The 14,904-nt window shown below is 37.1% G+C and overlaps 1 protein-coding gene across 7 annotated transcripts in view; it reads right to left on the bottom strand.

The window, feature by feature from the left end:
* The window catches only part of DNM3 (dynamin 3), a 561,021-nt gene that overhangs the window by 287,675 nt on the left and 258,442 nt on the right, over positions 1–14,904 (bottom strand). For 4 of the 7 annotated variants that reach the window (XM_029935046.1, XM_029935043.1, XM_029935044.1 and 1 more), the window contains exons 13-14: positions 10,229–10,280; positions 9,387–9,416 (exon numbers count right to left, since the gene is read on the bottom strand). In XM_029935046.1, the coding sequence (XP_029790906.1) occupies positions 9,387–9,416; positions 10,229–10,280 (82 nt within the window). The remainder of the gene's footprint in view (positions 1–9,386; positions 9,417–10,228; positions 10,281–14,904) is intronic. The other 3 variants (XM_029935045.1, XM_029935047.1, XM_029935049.1) reach the window with 1 other exon arrangement.

Here is a 14,904-nt window from a genome sequence, read left to right as displayed (position 1 = left end):
ATAAAAATGACAGTGAATGGATGTAGGTACAGTGATTTGCCGTAACTGAGAATGAGTTTCTTGATGCAAGTTACAAACTACTAGAAGCAGTAAACACTGTAGTTAACAGAACAAAGATTTGAATCCTGATGCTGTCATGTATAAAGACTGTACACATTACTCGGCCTATCCATGCCTGTTTCCTTATCTATAAAACGAGATAATAAACAAATAAATAATAAAACCTGTCTCACATGGTTGTTGGGAGGAGTTAACGAGTTAATGTATGAAGTACCTGAAACACTATAAAAAATCAATGTTAACTGTTAGAATTTCTATAAAACTGATGGGAGTGGACAGCCATTCGTCCCTTTATTTATTTATTTATTTATTTGTATTTTTATTTGTGTAAGTAAATACGACATTCCTCTTGGTAGGTTTTGAAAATAAGAATCCCTAAATCTAAAGAACGATTTATAGCTCCATGCTATATTTGTCTGTCTGACTGTTGGTTCTCTCTCTGTACCCCTTTTCTCCTAACTTCTTCCCTCTCTTGAGGGGTGGGGTAAGACTAGAGAAAAAACTAGATGAGGCAGAACATGAATGAGGAAAAAGGGAGTTTGTGTATTATCACTTAAAAGTGTTCAGTGTTTCCTTTTTTCCCTCATGATGGATTATTTGTGTGCTACAAACTTTAGAGAAAACAGATAAGTTCTCAAGAAGCAATCCAAAAAAATAATAATAATAATATTTTAAGGACACCATGCAGAAGGAAAGAATAGCACCTTCTGTTATCTCAATAACAGAAGGTATTAGCCTTTTCTCAAAACAGAATAATAAAGAAAATAGCTTTCAAAGCTCCAACGGTCTAATTTATAAATTCTTAGTTTAATAAACCATTAAAGTGCATCAGCATACTGTATAGCTGAATCCCAGATAAAGTCTCATTATAATAAGTCATTTTTCAAAAAAGAAAGAAGAGAAAGAAAAGAAAATCTGTAAGTGGCTAAGGTGTAATGACTTGAATACAGTCTCTCAAAATTCATTTCCATCTGGGAACCTCAGAACGTGACTTTCTTTGGAAATAGGATCTTTGTAGATGTAATTAGTTAAGATGAGGTCATATGAATTAGAGTGGGCTCCAAATCCAATGACTGGTGTCCTTCACAGAAGGGGAGGGGACACAAAAGCAGAAACATACAGAGGGTAAGCAGCCACAAAAAGATGGAGGCACAAATTAGAGTCAAGCTGCCACAAGCCAAGGAATGACGAGCCACGAGCAGCCAGGAGGCAAGGAAAGTTCCTCCCTAGAACTTTCACAGGGAATATGACCTAAAGACACTTTGATTTCAAACTTCTAACCCCCCAGAACTGTGAGTGAATATATTTCTCAGGCTTTAAGCCCCTCTGTTTGTGGTACTTTGTTATGACAGCCGCAGGAAACTAACACACCATAGAAAATGGCAGTCTCAGAATTCATTTATCAACTTGAAGACTTAAATGTCACACTAAGTGGCAACAAATAACTCTGTATTCTCCTGACACAGCTAGGAACAACGGATTGCATTTTACACATATGATACATGTTAAAACAAGTGTGATATATGCATGTATTGGCATGACAAATTTTGTTCCCACTGACTTGAATTGCACAATTTTAAAAGTGTTTCCTAAAATGCAATCTAGTATACCTAATAAAAATTACATTTACATTTCTTTGCTGATAAGGGGCCTTTATGTAATGCATAATGAATACAGATAAGCATGATACATTCTTAAAGGCATATATTCTACCTTCCTACAAATTTTTGATAATTTTTAATTTTTAATTACTCAGTTATTTCTTTAAAAAAAAACACTAAATCATCAGTTATAACATTGACAGAGTTTTCATTAAAACTGGCCACCCTGAAGATCAACAGAGAGACAGAACAAAAATTCAATTTCTTCCTACAAAAGTTTTTTAAGTACTTTTAATTAAAAGAACTTGATAAAGAAGTGCTGACTGATTTAAAAATTTATGGGGTGCCTGGGTGGCTCAGTCGGCTAAGCCTCCGACTTCGGCTCAGGTCATGACCTCACATTCATGGGTTCAAGCTCCACGTCGGACTCTGTGCTGACAGCTTGGGCAGAGCCTGGAGCCTGCTTCCAATTCTGTGTCTCCCTCTCTCTCTCTGCCCCTCCTCTGCTCATGCTGTCTCTCTCTGTCTCAAAATAAATAAAAAACATTTAAAATTTTTTAAATTTATAATATCTATTTAAAGATACATTAAACTGCTTATTAGAATATTAGGGTAGAGAGTTTTTTCTTTGTTCTGTACTCAGAAATCTATCCTCAAAAATTAACCCACTGGATATACAGAACTCATTGTTGTTTGGTAGCAGTCTTCTCACTTCCAAAGGAGGAAAAGGATCAATTAGAAAATAAAAGCAATTATTTTACTATATTTCTTGAAGATTAACAGAATAATATAGATATACAACAACAACAATTATAATAGCGAGCACTTTATATAGGACTTACTATCAGCCTGGTCCTGTCGTAGGTACCTAACTTAATACTTACAAAAACTTCATAAAGCAGTTACTATTTTATATCAACTTCTTTAGGAACAGGAAGTATAATAATTTGCTTCTGGCCACACAGTGGCTTCAGAAGTCCAACTCTGAAAAAACCACTGCACTTTACTACCTCTCAACTTAGCACAGTCAATAGAAATGTATTTTCAAAAGAAAGAATGAGCAAGGTGAAGTGGGGCAGGGGGAGAAAGTCAAAGGATAAACTGGAAAAAAAATCATTAATCAGTAAATGAACCATAGGGTTTTAATAATGTGGTATTAACTGTTTTATTTATATTCCTTTAAGAAGACAACATTCATTAAGAATCCTATTATCCAAATTAAACTTTTGTGAAGACATACAATGCTCAACAAATACCTGTAGCCATCATCTCTGATACACAACCTCCAGGGTCTACTTTTCTTCCAACAACAGCTCTGACTTTCAGGTGGAGAAGAGCCCAGCCCTACATCTTAGCGCAGGTGACCTGGCCTAAGGCAATCAGTACACTTCATTCTCTGGCCACGGTGGCTGGTTCAGAAATACGCAGAGATCCAAGCCTATTCAATCAGAGTGAGCCTCAGGAGTTTTTCCGAAACCTCTGGGAGGAAGATTAATTTATTTCTGCTGGGTTCAAAATTGGAAGGAAATCCCCCAGGGGCTGACAGCTGTTATACTGCGGTCCTTTGGGGCCTAAGAGTAGAGCCAACAGCAAAGAAGCAGAAGCAAAATATGGAAACAGTTCATTCAGTACATTCTGACACTGTTTGAACCATGGGTTCAATAGTACTTAACTTTATTTCTGAAATATCCCAACATGTAAACTAACTAGTTAACTTTTTTCCAAGGTCGTGTAAGTAAATTTTTCTGAAATTTACACCTGAAAGAATCCTGGATAGAGATAATAGTACCTGGGAAGTCAGGAGAGGGTGGAAGTTGAGGACAGACCCAGAAAGGTAGAATCAGCTGAATGGAGAGATGAGGAGAGGGGATGCGCAGCGCCCTCTACTGCAGCCTAGGACGTTGGCGATGTTTCTTAGCCACTGCAAAATAGCTGAGTAACTTCTCACCTCTCCTAACATTGGTCTCAAACATGTAATTACAGTGGCTGAATAACTAGGAGACTTAGGCAAAATTCAGGATGTTGGGTGTGCTGGTATTTTTTTTAAACCTGTAGAGCATGTATTGATAATTTTTTGAGACCTGCAGGAAAGAGGCTAACTTTCAAGAAAGTAGGGAGGGATGAGATCATCATCTGCTCTGATGAGAAAGGTCTTTTCTGCCAACAATTCAAGAACTTTGTGATTCCAGTTATCCAGAGGTTAACTGGTAGGTTTGGGAAAGCTAAATTTCATACTCCAATCTAAAGTTGGAGCACTAGAAGGCACACTGGTGGCAAACAAAACAGACAATAAGCCAGGACTAGAAGGCACTCTGATATTCAAGCTTCTGCAAGTAGCCCTGCTCCCTGCCTAAGGAAAAATTCCTCCTAGTTGTACAATTACTGATGGATACAGTCTAGACCAATAAGCATGTCAGCTGTGCCTTCCTGCCCTAGATTCTTATAACTAAAGGAATGGATTATTGATCATGTAATCCTCCTGGCTTCAAGATATCCTAGACCTTAAATCCAGGAAATTTCATCTCCATTTCTCTTCAGCTGCCCACACCCTCCGAAGACAAACAATGCTCTACAAATGTCTGTAGTTATCGTTTGTCCTTCCCTTCTTCCCGTGTCTGTTCCTTCTTATTCCAATAACATCTCTGACTTTGTTTTAGGTGCCATTCTCTTGCCTATCATGGATACAGCATCCCACTCACTGACTTCAACCATCAACCCTACCACCTTTTCCCCTTAATCCCGGTACATCAGTCCCCCCTTATCTGAGGTTTCACTTTCTGTGGTTTCAGTTACCTGCTGTCAACTGAAGCCCAGAAGCAGGGATACTCCTGACTTATCATCACAAGGTCAATAGCCAAATACTATGCCACAATGCCTGCATTGTTCTCCACACTTCATCTCATCTCACATCATCACAAAAAGGATGAGTACAAGAAGATATTTTGAGAGAGACCACATTCACATAACTTTTATTACAGTATATTTCTATAAATGTTCTATTTTATTATTAGTTATCATTGTTAATCTCTTGCCATGACTAATTTATAAATTAAATTTTATCACAGATATGTATGTATAGAAAAAGACACATATGTAGGGCTCAGTACTATCCACAACTTTAGGCACTCACTGGGGGTCTTGGAATGTATCCTCCATCAATTAAAGGGAATACTGTACACATATTCTTCAATTTCAGTAAACCTCCCTCCCCACCTCCCAGTGCTGTGTCTTGCCCATTTCCTTTTAATCTTCAGTCAGCACCATCTCTCCTCTTTTCTTTATCCTGGGTACAAGTTCAGATTATATTTTTCTGTTTTCCCTGCAGTTAGGTGAGGCCAAATGACTGAGTTCTGGCCAATCAATGGAATGGAAATACAAAAAAATGTGTGACATTTTCAGGCTGGTCCTTAAAAACTTCCCTCACTTAGGCTTCTTTCTCTTGCCCATCTGTTAGAAGGATAATGAGGATTCTAAAGTCCATGACTGACCATGTAAACCAGGGATGGATGCCCCCTACCCTCACCACCAACATCTCAATGACCTTCATTGGATTATTATATCAGGGTGAATTAAACTGTTATTATATTAAGCTACTGAAATTCTGGGGTTTTTTGTTAGTTGGTTGACTTGGCCTAATATATCAATCAAAACTAGTCAAATGAGATTATATACCATTCGTTATTTCAACCCATCTTTTCAAAACTTTAACCCTTCTGTTCTCTTGACTTTATTTGCTGCTTTCCTGGAAAAATAAAAACCCAGCTCAGGATATCAATTCCATTGTTTGCTTTCTAAGCTTTATGCCACCTTCTAGCTATGAGCTATAAGAGTGATTCACAAGACCAAAAGGACTGGTACTACCTAAGGTGATCCCCAACACTCCCAGTCCACCTATGACAACCCCCCTATGTTTCTTGAGCTCTAGGAAGCATCTAATACTAGTCAGCCATTCCCTCCTTGAAATGTTCTCTTTCATTGCCTCTCATTACACTGCTCTCCAAGTTTTCCTAACTCTTTCACTTCTTAGACTCCTTTTTAGTTCCTCATGCTGCCCTAACTCATTTCTCCATTATCCTTTAAACCCCTTATTTCCTTCTATGTTTTTAACCATTGGAGACAATCTCATTTACTCCCATGACTTTAACTGTATATACATTGACAGCTATAAAACATATACATCCAGTCTAGACAAGTCTTGAGCCTCAACCCTCCTGATGTCTCCAATAGGCACAAAAAAATGTATCTGAAATTGAAATCACCACCTTCTCACATCTCCCCTGAAATCTGCTTTTCCTTCGCCTGCACTCCCTTTGCCAATGGATCCCCTTAGCCATAGCCTGGAAAGATGACTCCCTCCTCCCAACTCCACAACTATTCACAACTCTTCTCACCTTCTAAATATAATTTGGATTTGTCCCTTCCACATACCTGTTGCTACCAACATTTGTATTTTCTTACCTGAATTATTTCAAAAACATCTTCACCAATTTCCAAATCTCTAGTTTTACTCCTCCAAATCATCCCATATGGCTGACACACAGATCTTTCTACCAAACAAGTTAGATGATATCCCTTTCCTATTGGATATCCTTCAATGGCTCCCTACTATCTTGGAATAAATAGTTCTCTGTCTCTTCTCAACTCTAGACACTTTTCAAATGCCCTCTGGACATTTTTACTCCTATCTCCCACAGTGACTAATATTCAATATATCTACCTTTCCTAACTCTGAATACAAATCTAAGTTTCTTACCATATTTCTTGCTCCATGAACAGCACCTCCATTTCATCTGTGCCTAAATCAGATATCTAAACAGCATTGCTGATAATCCCCAGCCCTCAACTCAACATCCAGTTCATCACAAATCCTTTAGACTCTTCCTGTTTATTATGTCCTGAATTCATCAGATTCTCCTCAAATCCATCACACATAGTCTAGCCCAGATCACCATAATCTCATCTATAACAGCCACCTAACTAGTCTCCTTTTTCTAATCCTATTCTCCTTTAAAACCCTTTTACATATAGGCAGAATGATCTTTCTAAAATGTTATGATGTGCTTAAAACCTTACATGATACTCCACAGCTTTCAGCAATCCACAAAAAATAGCTGTAATGGAGCTTGGGTCCTAGTGAAGGACAATGAAAAAATAAATAAGATAACAAGATAATAGATAATATCTACACACAGGGGAAGGACGGTGATTTTAGATCCTCATTCTCAGGGCCAGACTATTCCAGAAGTGATATTTCAGTGAGACCTGAAGGATCAGAAGGAGCTAGCCTTGAAAGAGGAGGCCAACTTCAATATGCTTACTTACCATCATCCCCACTGGGCTGTGAGCTCCTTGAGGATAGGACCCATGATTTAGTCATCATTCTGTTCTAAACACCTACCACATGTTTGGGTACTCTTAGGTTTTGAATACATATCTAATGAGTGAAGGGATGAATGAAGGTTACATTAAATTATTGGGCAGTGCAACTTTAGGCTAGTCGTGTGCTCACATTTTTTTGTACACATGTTGACATTGACTTGTGGAACTTTCAATATGAAAATTTTCTAGGGAGCCAAAAACTAATGGGATTGACTTTAAAGAGGTGTTTTGCTTTCCTTAAATCCTTCTAAATTATTTCAGAGCAGATTCTGCACAGAAGAATCTCTTACAACCAGGAGCCCGAAGGGAATATCAGAATGGATGAACCACTTGCTAGGATAGCACAGGGTATTTCAGCCCCCTCAACCACAGCATCAGTTAACAGTCTGGGCTCCGATGGCCTCTGACTTTGAGCTTCTTGATAGGCAAAAACTTTATAAAAACTCAAATCAATCTCAGACATTCAGATTCATAAAGAAGTGATTTCAAGTAATTATGGCTCATTTCTGGTCAGCAGCTAAAAACAATAAAAGATTCTCTAAAATATACTACATTGCATTGAATGACTGAATTTGATCCTGAAATATAAGATACACAGGATCATAACATTTTGCTTGCAAAGTAAAACGTTTTCGTTTTAAAACAAACAAAACAAAACAAAAATGAAGCAGCAAAACCCAACCTGACAGGAAAATATGTTTACCTTTCATTTATTTCTACTTAGTGGGACTATTCATTTGTTTTACTGTAGAACTATAATGTGTTTAATAAAAGGGTTCTACCTCTGACCCCACAGGAATATTGGGTAATATATAATATATGCAATATACTTTTTATCTAAAATCCAAAACGTTCTTGACATTAAAGGTACATATGACCTTAAGGGTTTGGGGTAGGGATCTGTATTCTATTATAACACTCACCCTATTCTATTTCTTGAGTTTTAAAACTTCCATAATGTGTGGGCTTTCAAGTATTCAGGGAAAGTACAGTCATAGAAACCATTAGCATTATTTTAGCATTTGAAAGCAATATATAATTGAAAACTGATCGGAGTTTCCTTTCAAATCTGATTTAAAATATGCATTTATGTCACTATTCCATCACTTTTCCAATAAGTATAAACTTCTATGAGGTAGAAGCTTCTGACCAGGAGGCAGGTTTTATGGGTAAGTCCTTTATACCATATATCTAGCCTTAATCTGGGCATTGCACTCTTCAGAATAATTTGCCATTGCTTCAAATTTTCCCAGGTGTTTTATGGTTCTCATCTTGTAACTTTTGTAATTTTCTTATATTTTATATTTTTCTCCCCAAAGTTTCAAGAACAGTACCTACCTGCTAGGAGCAAGTTTTCTGCTGTTTGCAGGGCATACATCCAGTATTGAGTTGCTAATAACCTCACTAGGTAAATTATTTCGGATTCTAAGAATCATCCTACAGAAATATTTTCTATTTTTCCCATCACACAACTGAGCAAACTTGGGTTCAGTTTATCCCAGGCCCCATGGCTACTAAATGACAGAGCAGAATTTAAATCCTGGAAGGTCTAGTTTCAAAGTTTGTTTCTTCCAAAATATCATGAGACAAATAATTGGCCCATGCTCCAATCTCAGCCTCAACTTGAGCACAAATGGAAGAAAGACTTTAAAGCTGCTTCATCCATGGTAGAAATGAGAGTGTAATTTTTTTGGTGTTTTATTTTTATCTTTTTAAAAATATCTATGCCAGTAATTTGACATTAACTTTACTCTTCCATAAAATGAGATATAGTATCTGGTTTTTAAAAGATTCAACTTTAAAGCCATGTAAGATAGGAATTGATGTAATTTTGGTTTTGTTTTTTTTTTAATAAATAAAAATAATTATAATTAAGTTGACTTATAACAAAGACATCAAAAATCAGATGTTTAATAGTCACCCACCTTTTAGAAGCACCAACTACATTTATTGGAAACATTATCATACAAGTTGTAGAGAAAGGCTTACATCTTGTAACAACAGAGCATAAAGGGACAGAGATGAAGATCATTAATGATTTTAATTATTTTAAGGCCCATTAAAATTAGAGAAATATCAAAGCACCCACAGTGTTAAGGGTTTATTATTACAGCATTTTAGAGTTTACTAGTTCATACCTTTCAATCACAGCAAGTTATTAGCAGTGAAGGGATGAACCCTCTTAAGAGGATTTTTATTTCAATGACAGAGTGTTATGGACAAGACAACCTAAGTTAAAAAAAATTAGTAGCAAGCGCTAGTTGAGTTAATCAGTTAAAGACAAACTCTGCCCTTCGGAAGCTAAATGAAAAAGCAACAGTAAAGCTTACAGAACTTAGCTCGTACAATTTGCCTTGAAGGCGGAAGATTGGTTCCCTGAAATAGCAAAGAATTATATGCTTTAGTTCAGAAAAAAAGTCTTTAAAATAAAGTCTGTTATTACCTCTTCTCCTTTCAAAACAATGGAAAAACTTCTAGAGCAGAGGTTTCAATTTGTTCAATAATTGTACCTCTGAATTTAAAAAAACTATAAAGTCATCATTGTTTTGACTTGAAAAGAAATAACAATGCAAATATTCATTATCACATAAAACATAAAAGAAACAGCAAACTGTCAGAGTTAATGCAATCTCTGCAGAGCGCTATTAGTCAGAGACAGCTGGTCAGCCCAAAACACAAAAACTCGAAAGATCAGATCTTCTTAGGAATTAACATCTTCATTCACCAACAAAAATTTGGTATGGCAGCGGTTAAATCCAACAACTGCCTTTCTTTTATGAGCTGTCCCTTCACTGTTACCAAGCTGTGCAAATGTGTGAACTAGTCAGCAGCACCAGAAGCTCATGCAACTACTCACCATATTTTAACCTTGAACTGACTCACAGATTTGATGTTAAATCAAATTTAGGGGTAACATAAGCAAGCAGAGTAAGACACAAGGAGTCAATTTTGAAAAGCAAATAGCAGAAAAGTTACTTAAAATAAATCAATAAAGTTTAGTGCATAAGGTAGCAAAAAAATGCAACGCACTCCAAAAACCTTACAAGCAAAAACAAAACAAAACAAAAAGCTGCAATTTCAGCAAAATTTCCACATGATTAATTTGCATTAAAAAACAGTCAATCAAGCGATTGAGTTCAATTTGGGGGTCAGGGCATGCATGCATTGATTATTTAAAAAATTCCTACCTGATTTCCAATTGTGTTTTTCTTGTGAACCTGACTGCTTCTCTGCTGAGCACTAAGAAAAGCAAAGGAGAACAGCACTGAAGAAACTTTGGGAACAAGAACAAGTAAGAGATATCACAATACATACAGGCTTTCAAAATATATCAACAACTGAAGTAGAGCAAATACCAAAAATCCAGGAAGCAAATTCTAGAAGCAGTTTAATTTTGGAAGCAAAACCAACTAAGGGGAATTAGTGCCAATTAACAAGCCCAAAACAAAAACAACACCATAGGATAAAAAGCTGTATTGCTATATCAATAACATGAGTTTCTGCAAGTGTTTGTGATGTCCTAGTCTGTATACAGAAAAGTTGTACTGAATATTAATAACTTAATTAAGTTATTAATAAGTTATTACTTATTAAGTATGTGTCGTGTTCTAAGTGCTTTGCAGGGATTAGTGATTTTGATTTGAAGTTTAATTTGAACCCCATAAGATAGTTACTATTATTTTTCTCATTTTACAGATGGAGAAAATGAGTCACAGAGAAGAAAAGTAGCTTTCCCAAAGTTACTCAACTAATAAGTACAGTTAGTCTGATTCCAGATCCCAAACTCTCTGTGAAATGCTCATTGCTTTGAATTCTACATTCTGATAATTCCTATAGTGATGGCTAGCTTGGACCTTTCTCCCCAGCTCCAGGCACATGAATGTTTTTAAAAACTCACCCTCTCCACTTGAATGTCTAATGGGCATCTCAAACTTAATGTGCCAAAACTGAACTTATGATATCCTCCATAAAACCTGCTACACCACAGTTTCCCCGTCCTCAATTAGTGGCAATTCCGTATTTCCAAGTGCTTAAGCCAAAATCCTTGATTCCTCTCCCTCTTGCTCTCTCTCTCTCTCTCTTGCACTCTATATCCAATAATCAGCATATCCTATTGACTCTGCTTTTTAGTATGTATTTCAAATTCAACGACATATTAAAATTCAATCTCTTGAGGTGCCTGGCTGGCTCAGTTGGTGGAGCATGCGACTCTTGATCATGGAGTTATAGGTTGAAGCCACATGTTGGGTGTAGAAATTACTTAAAAACAAAAATCTTTAAAAATAAATAAAACAAGTAAAATAAAATAAAATATAATTCATTATCTTTTTACCACCTTCATTGCTCACACATTGGTCCAAGCCACCATTATCTCTTACTTGTGTGGTTGTGATCACTTACTTGGGTCTCTGTTGCCACACTTGTCCCCCTAACATTGATTCTCAACACAAAGGCCAGAGTAATCCTTTTAAAAAGGGGATCCTTGCCACTCTTCTGCTCAAAACATTCTATTTGACTAGGCAGTACCATTTTACTCAGGGTAAAACAGGCCCTACTAGACTGACCCCCACCCTATGCCTCTTTGAACTATCTACTCTCCCCACCTTGTTCATTGGAGAGGTCCAGCCATACTGACTCCTTTTTTTTTTTCGAACCCACAAAGCACACTCCCACCTGAAGCCTTGATACACTTTCCCCATATGTCTGCATGGCTCTTGATAGTATCTCCTTCAAGTCTTTGTTCAAATTTACCTTTTCAGTGAGACCTACTATGATCACCCTATTTGAAATTATATGCCTCCCTCCTCCAGGACTCTCATTCTCTTTATACTGTTCTATTTTTCTCTACAGCACTTTTCATCTTCAAACATACTATATAGTTTACTGATTTGTGTACCTATTTTCTGTTTTCTTCCATTAGAACATAAGCTCCTTATGAGCAGATGGTTTTGTCTGTTCCATATCCCCAATACCTAGAAATTACTTTGGCTTCAACAAATATCTGTTGAATGAAAAGTCCAATGAGGCTGATATCATTAAAACATGAGCAAAAAGGGGGTAAGAGCCTGATATGACCAACAATCTATCCCCGGAGCCCAGATACTTATATGTAATGTTCCTCTCTCTCCCTCTCAAAAGAATTAAAGGCTTTTTTTTTTTTCAGTGAATCCATGAGTAAACACCTATTGATACAAGAAAACACAAGTCATTGGTGGTAATTCTGAGAAGACTAATAATACTGAATCCTCTCACTGGCTGTTTAATAGTTTATAGAAGCTATTTTGGAGATTGATGAAATAGTATAAAATGGAGAAAAGATAGATTAAAGTCATCAATCAACAATTTATGTTTTTAAATTTATTTATTTTTATTTATTTTGATAAAGAAGTTGCAGGCTGGGGAGGGGCAGAAAGAGAGAGAGAATCCCAAGCAGATTCTCCACTGACAGTATGATGTAAGGCTCAAACCCACAAACTGTGAGATCATGACCTGAGCCAAAATCAAGAGTCAGATGCTTAACCAACTGAGCCACCCAGGTGCCCCAAACAAAAATTTAAATGATGGGATATTATGATTCAGGAGCACATAATAAATCACACATATAGAACAGTTGTTCAAAATAGCCATCTTCTATAATCTCCAGTGCTTCTTAAGCTGCTTCCCTTCACTCAAACCCATGAAGAAATATATACTACATTCAAATGAGGCTGAGAAAGCACCAGTGATAACCGGGCACACAGTATATGATTACTAAAGATATTATGTGTATATTTTTGTTGTTTTTCAATTTGCTATATTCAGGGTTTCGGCTTCTTCTTTCCTCATTGCTGTTATCTTTCTAGTTTTTAGTTAAACGCTTGTTTCCGTTAATCGCTATGAAATTCATCTTTCTCCAACCATTTCTCTACATAATCCAAATTTAAATTATTCAGGTTTTTGTGATGAAATTGTAAATGAGCTAAAGTTTGTTTGTATCAGGCTGTGGCCAGGGGTCTGAGGCTTCCACACTGACTTCTGGCCACCCAGCAGGCCCTGAAGCATGGAGTGTGTGTAACATATCACTCCTCTGGGGCTACAGATCTGGGCCACACTTTCTTTCTCTAGGGACTGCAGGTTTCTCCTCCTCTGGGAAGAACTGGGACAGCTGCAGTTGTAGTGTGACATGCCACCTTCATGGCAACAGGCATCCATTCCAAGCATCATTATTCTCTTTTAGGGTCTTCTTAAGGGAAAATGTTTTAAAATAAATCACCAACTATTGATGATCATTTCAAATTATGATAGACCCATGGGTGTTTAAAGCAGGCAAACTATCAGGGACTTTTGAATTATGTGTAGGTCCCCTTAAAATCACATAAGAGGAAAAAACAAAACATAAAGCAAAATATAGAGATTGTTGATGACTCCTACCTTAATAAAAAAATATGGCTCTTATGGACGTCAGTATCTTAACTATAGTGTGTGTGTGTGTGTGTGTGTGTGTGTGTGTGTGTGTGTGAGAGAGAGAGAGAGAGAGAGAGAGAGAGACATGTGTGTGTGTGTGTGTGTGTGTGTGTGTGAGAGAGAGAGAGAGAGAGAGAGAGAGAAAGAGACACATGTGTGTGTGTGTGTGTGTGTGTGTGTGTGTGTATAGATAAAGAGAAACAAGGGATGGGGGACTGGACTAGCTATTTCTTAGGTTCCTTTTATTTATTATTATTTCTTTTAATGAAAGAGAGAGAGTGTGTGCCCATGAGCAGGGGAGAGAGTCAGAGGGAAAGAGAGACAGACAGACAGATAGACAGAAAGAGAATCTTAAGCAGGTTCCACACTCAGCACAGAGCCTAATGTGGGGCTCAATCCCACAGCCCTGGGATCATGACCTGTGCCAAAATCAATAGTCTGACCCTCAACAGACCGAAGCTATCCTTCTTAGGTTCCTTTTACATCCAATATTCCTTGAGATGCAAAGTTATTCTCAGAAGTTTATGACTGCCATTAGGGAAGAGACTTTGCACTGTCAGAAACTTTATCTATTGTAGAATCCTAGTTAGGATCTACCATATTCTAAAAATACGAAGAAAGGAAAAGAGATGTATTATATAAGCTAATCTCAAATATTAGTTTTAAAACAAATACTAAATTAACTTTACTTTTGATTTAAAGAATAATCTTTTCATAGCAACTGGCCCCATAAAGACAAAGATACTTATTAATGAGGTACTTAAATACTTGAAATTACCACATAAGCAACATAATACCAAAAAAAAAATCTGTCTAGTTAGAAAACATTCTTTATCATAACTCTTATATATGCAATGATGATTGAACTGAAAGCATTTCAAAATACTTATTTAAAACTGGGAAGACTCCTGGGAAGATGACAGAGGAGGAGGGCTCTAAGCTCACCCGGTCCAACTGACACACCTACATAACAGCCACAGCAGTGCAACCAGAGCAGAAAATGACCCAAAAAATGGCAGAACAGACTTTCCACAGTTAATTGTAGAGAGGAGGCCACATCAAAAACTGTAGGAGGAGCAAAGACATGGTGGGGAACCAAGCTCCTGGTGAGACTACTCACAAATGGGAGGGACACCACAAGCAGAGAAGATAGAGAAACAGACTCCATACCAGGCACGCCAGGCACAGGAGACCTACACTAGAAATCCAAGTGCCTGTAACATTTGGCTTTGAAAATTGCTAGGGTTTTTTACAGACTGGTGGGGCTTAACTCCAATACTTTAAAGATCAGCAGGCTTAGTTCTGGGAGATGTGGAGAGCAATAAGAAACTGAGTCTCTGCCCTTAATGAGATAGGACAACAAACAATCTCACCAAGAAACAGCATAGAAGCAGCAGTTTGAAAAGCACATGAGGTATAT

This window comes from Suricata suricatta, chromosome 3 (assembly GCF_006229205.1).
Source record: "Suricata suricatta isolate VVHF042 chromosome 3, meerkat_22Aug2017_6uvM2_HiC, whole genome shotgun sequence".
NCBI classification, from domain to species: Eukaryota; Metazoa; Chordata; class Mammalia; order Carnivora; family Herpestidae; genus Suricata; species Suricata suricatta.
The sequence above is the reverse complement of the archived record's forward strand: the minus strand, read 5'-3'. Positions and strand labels throughout refer to the sequence as shown.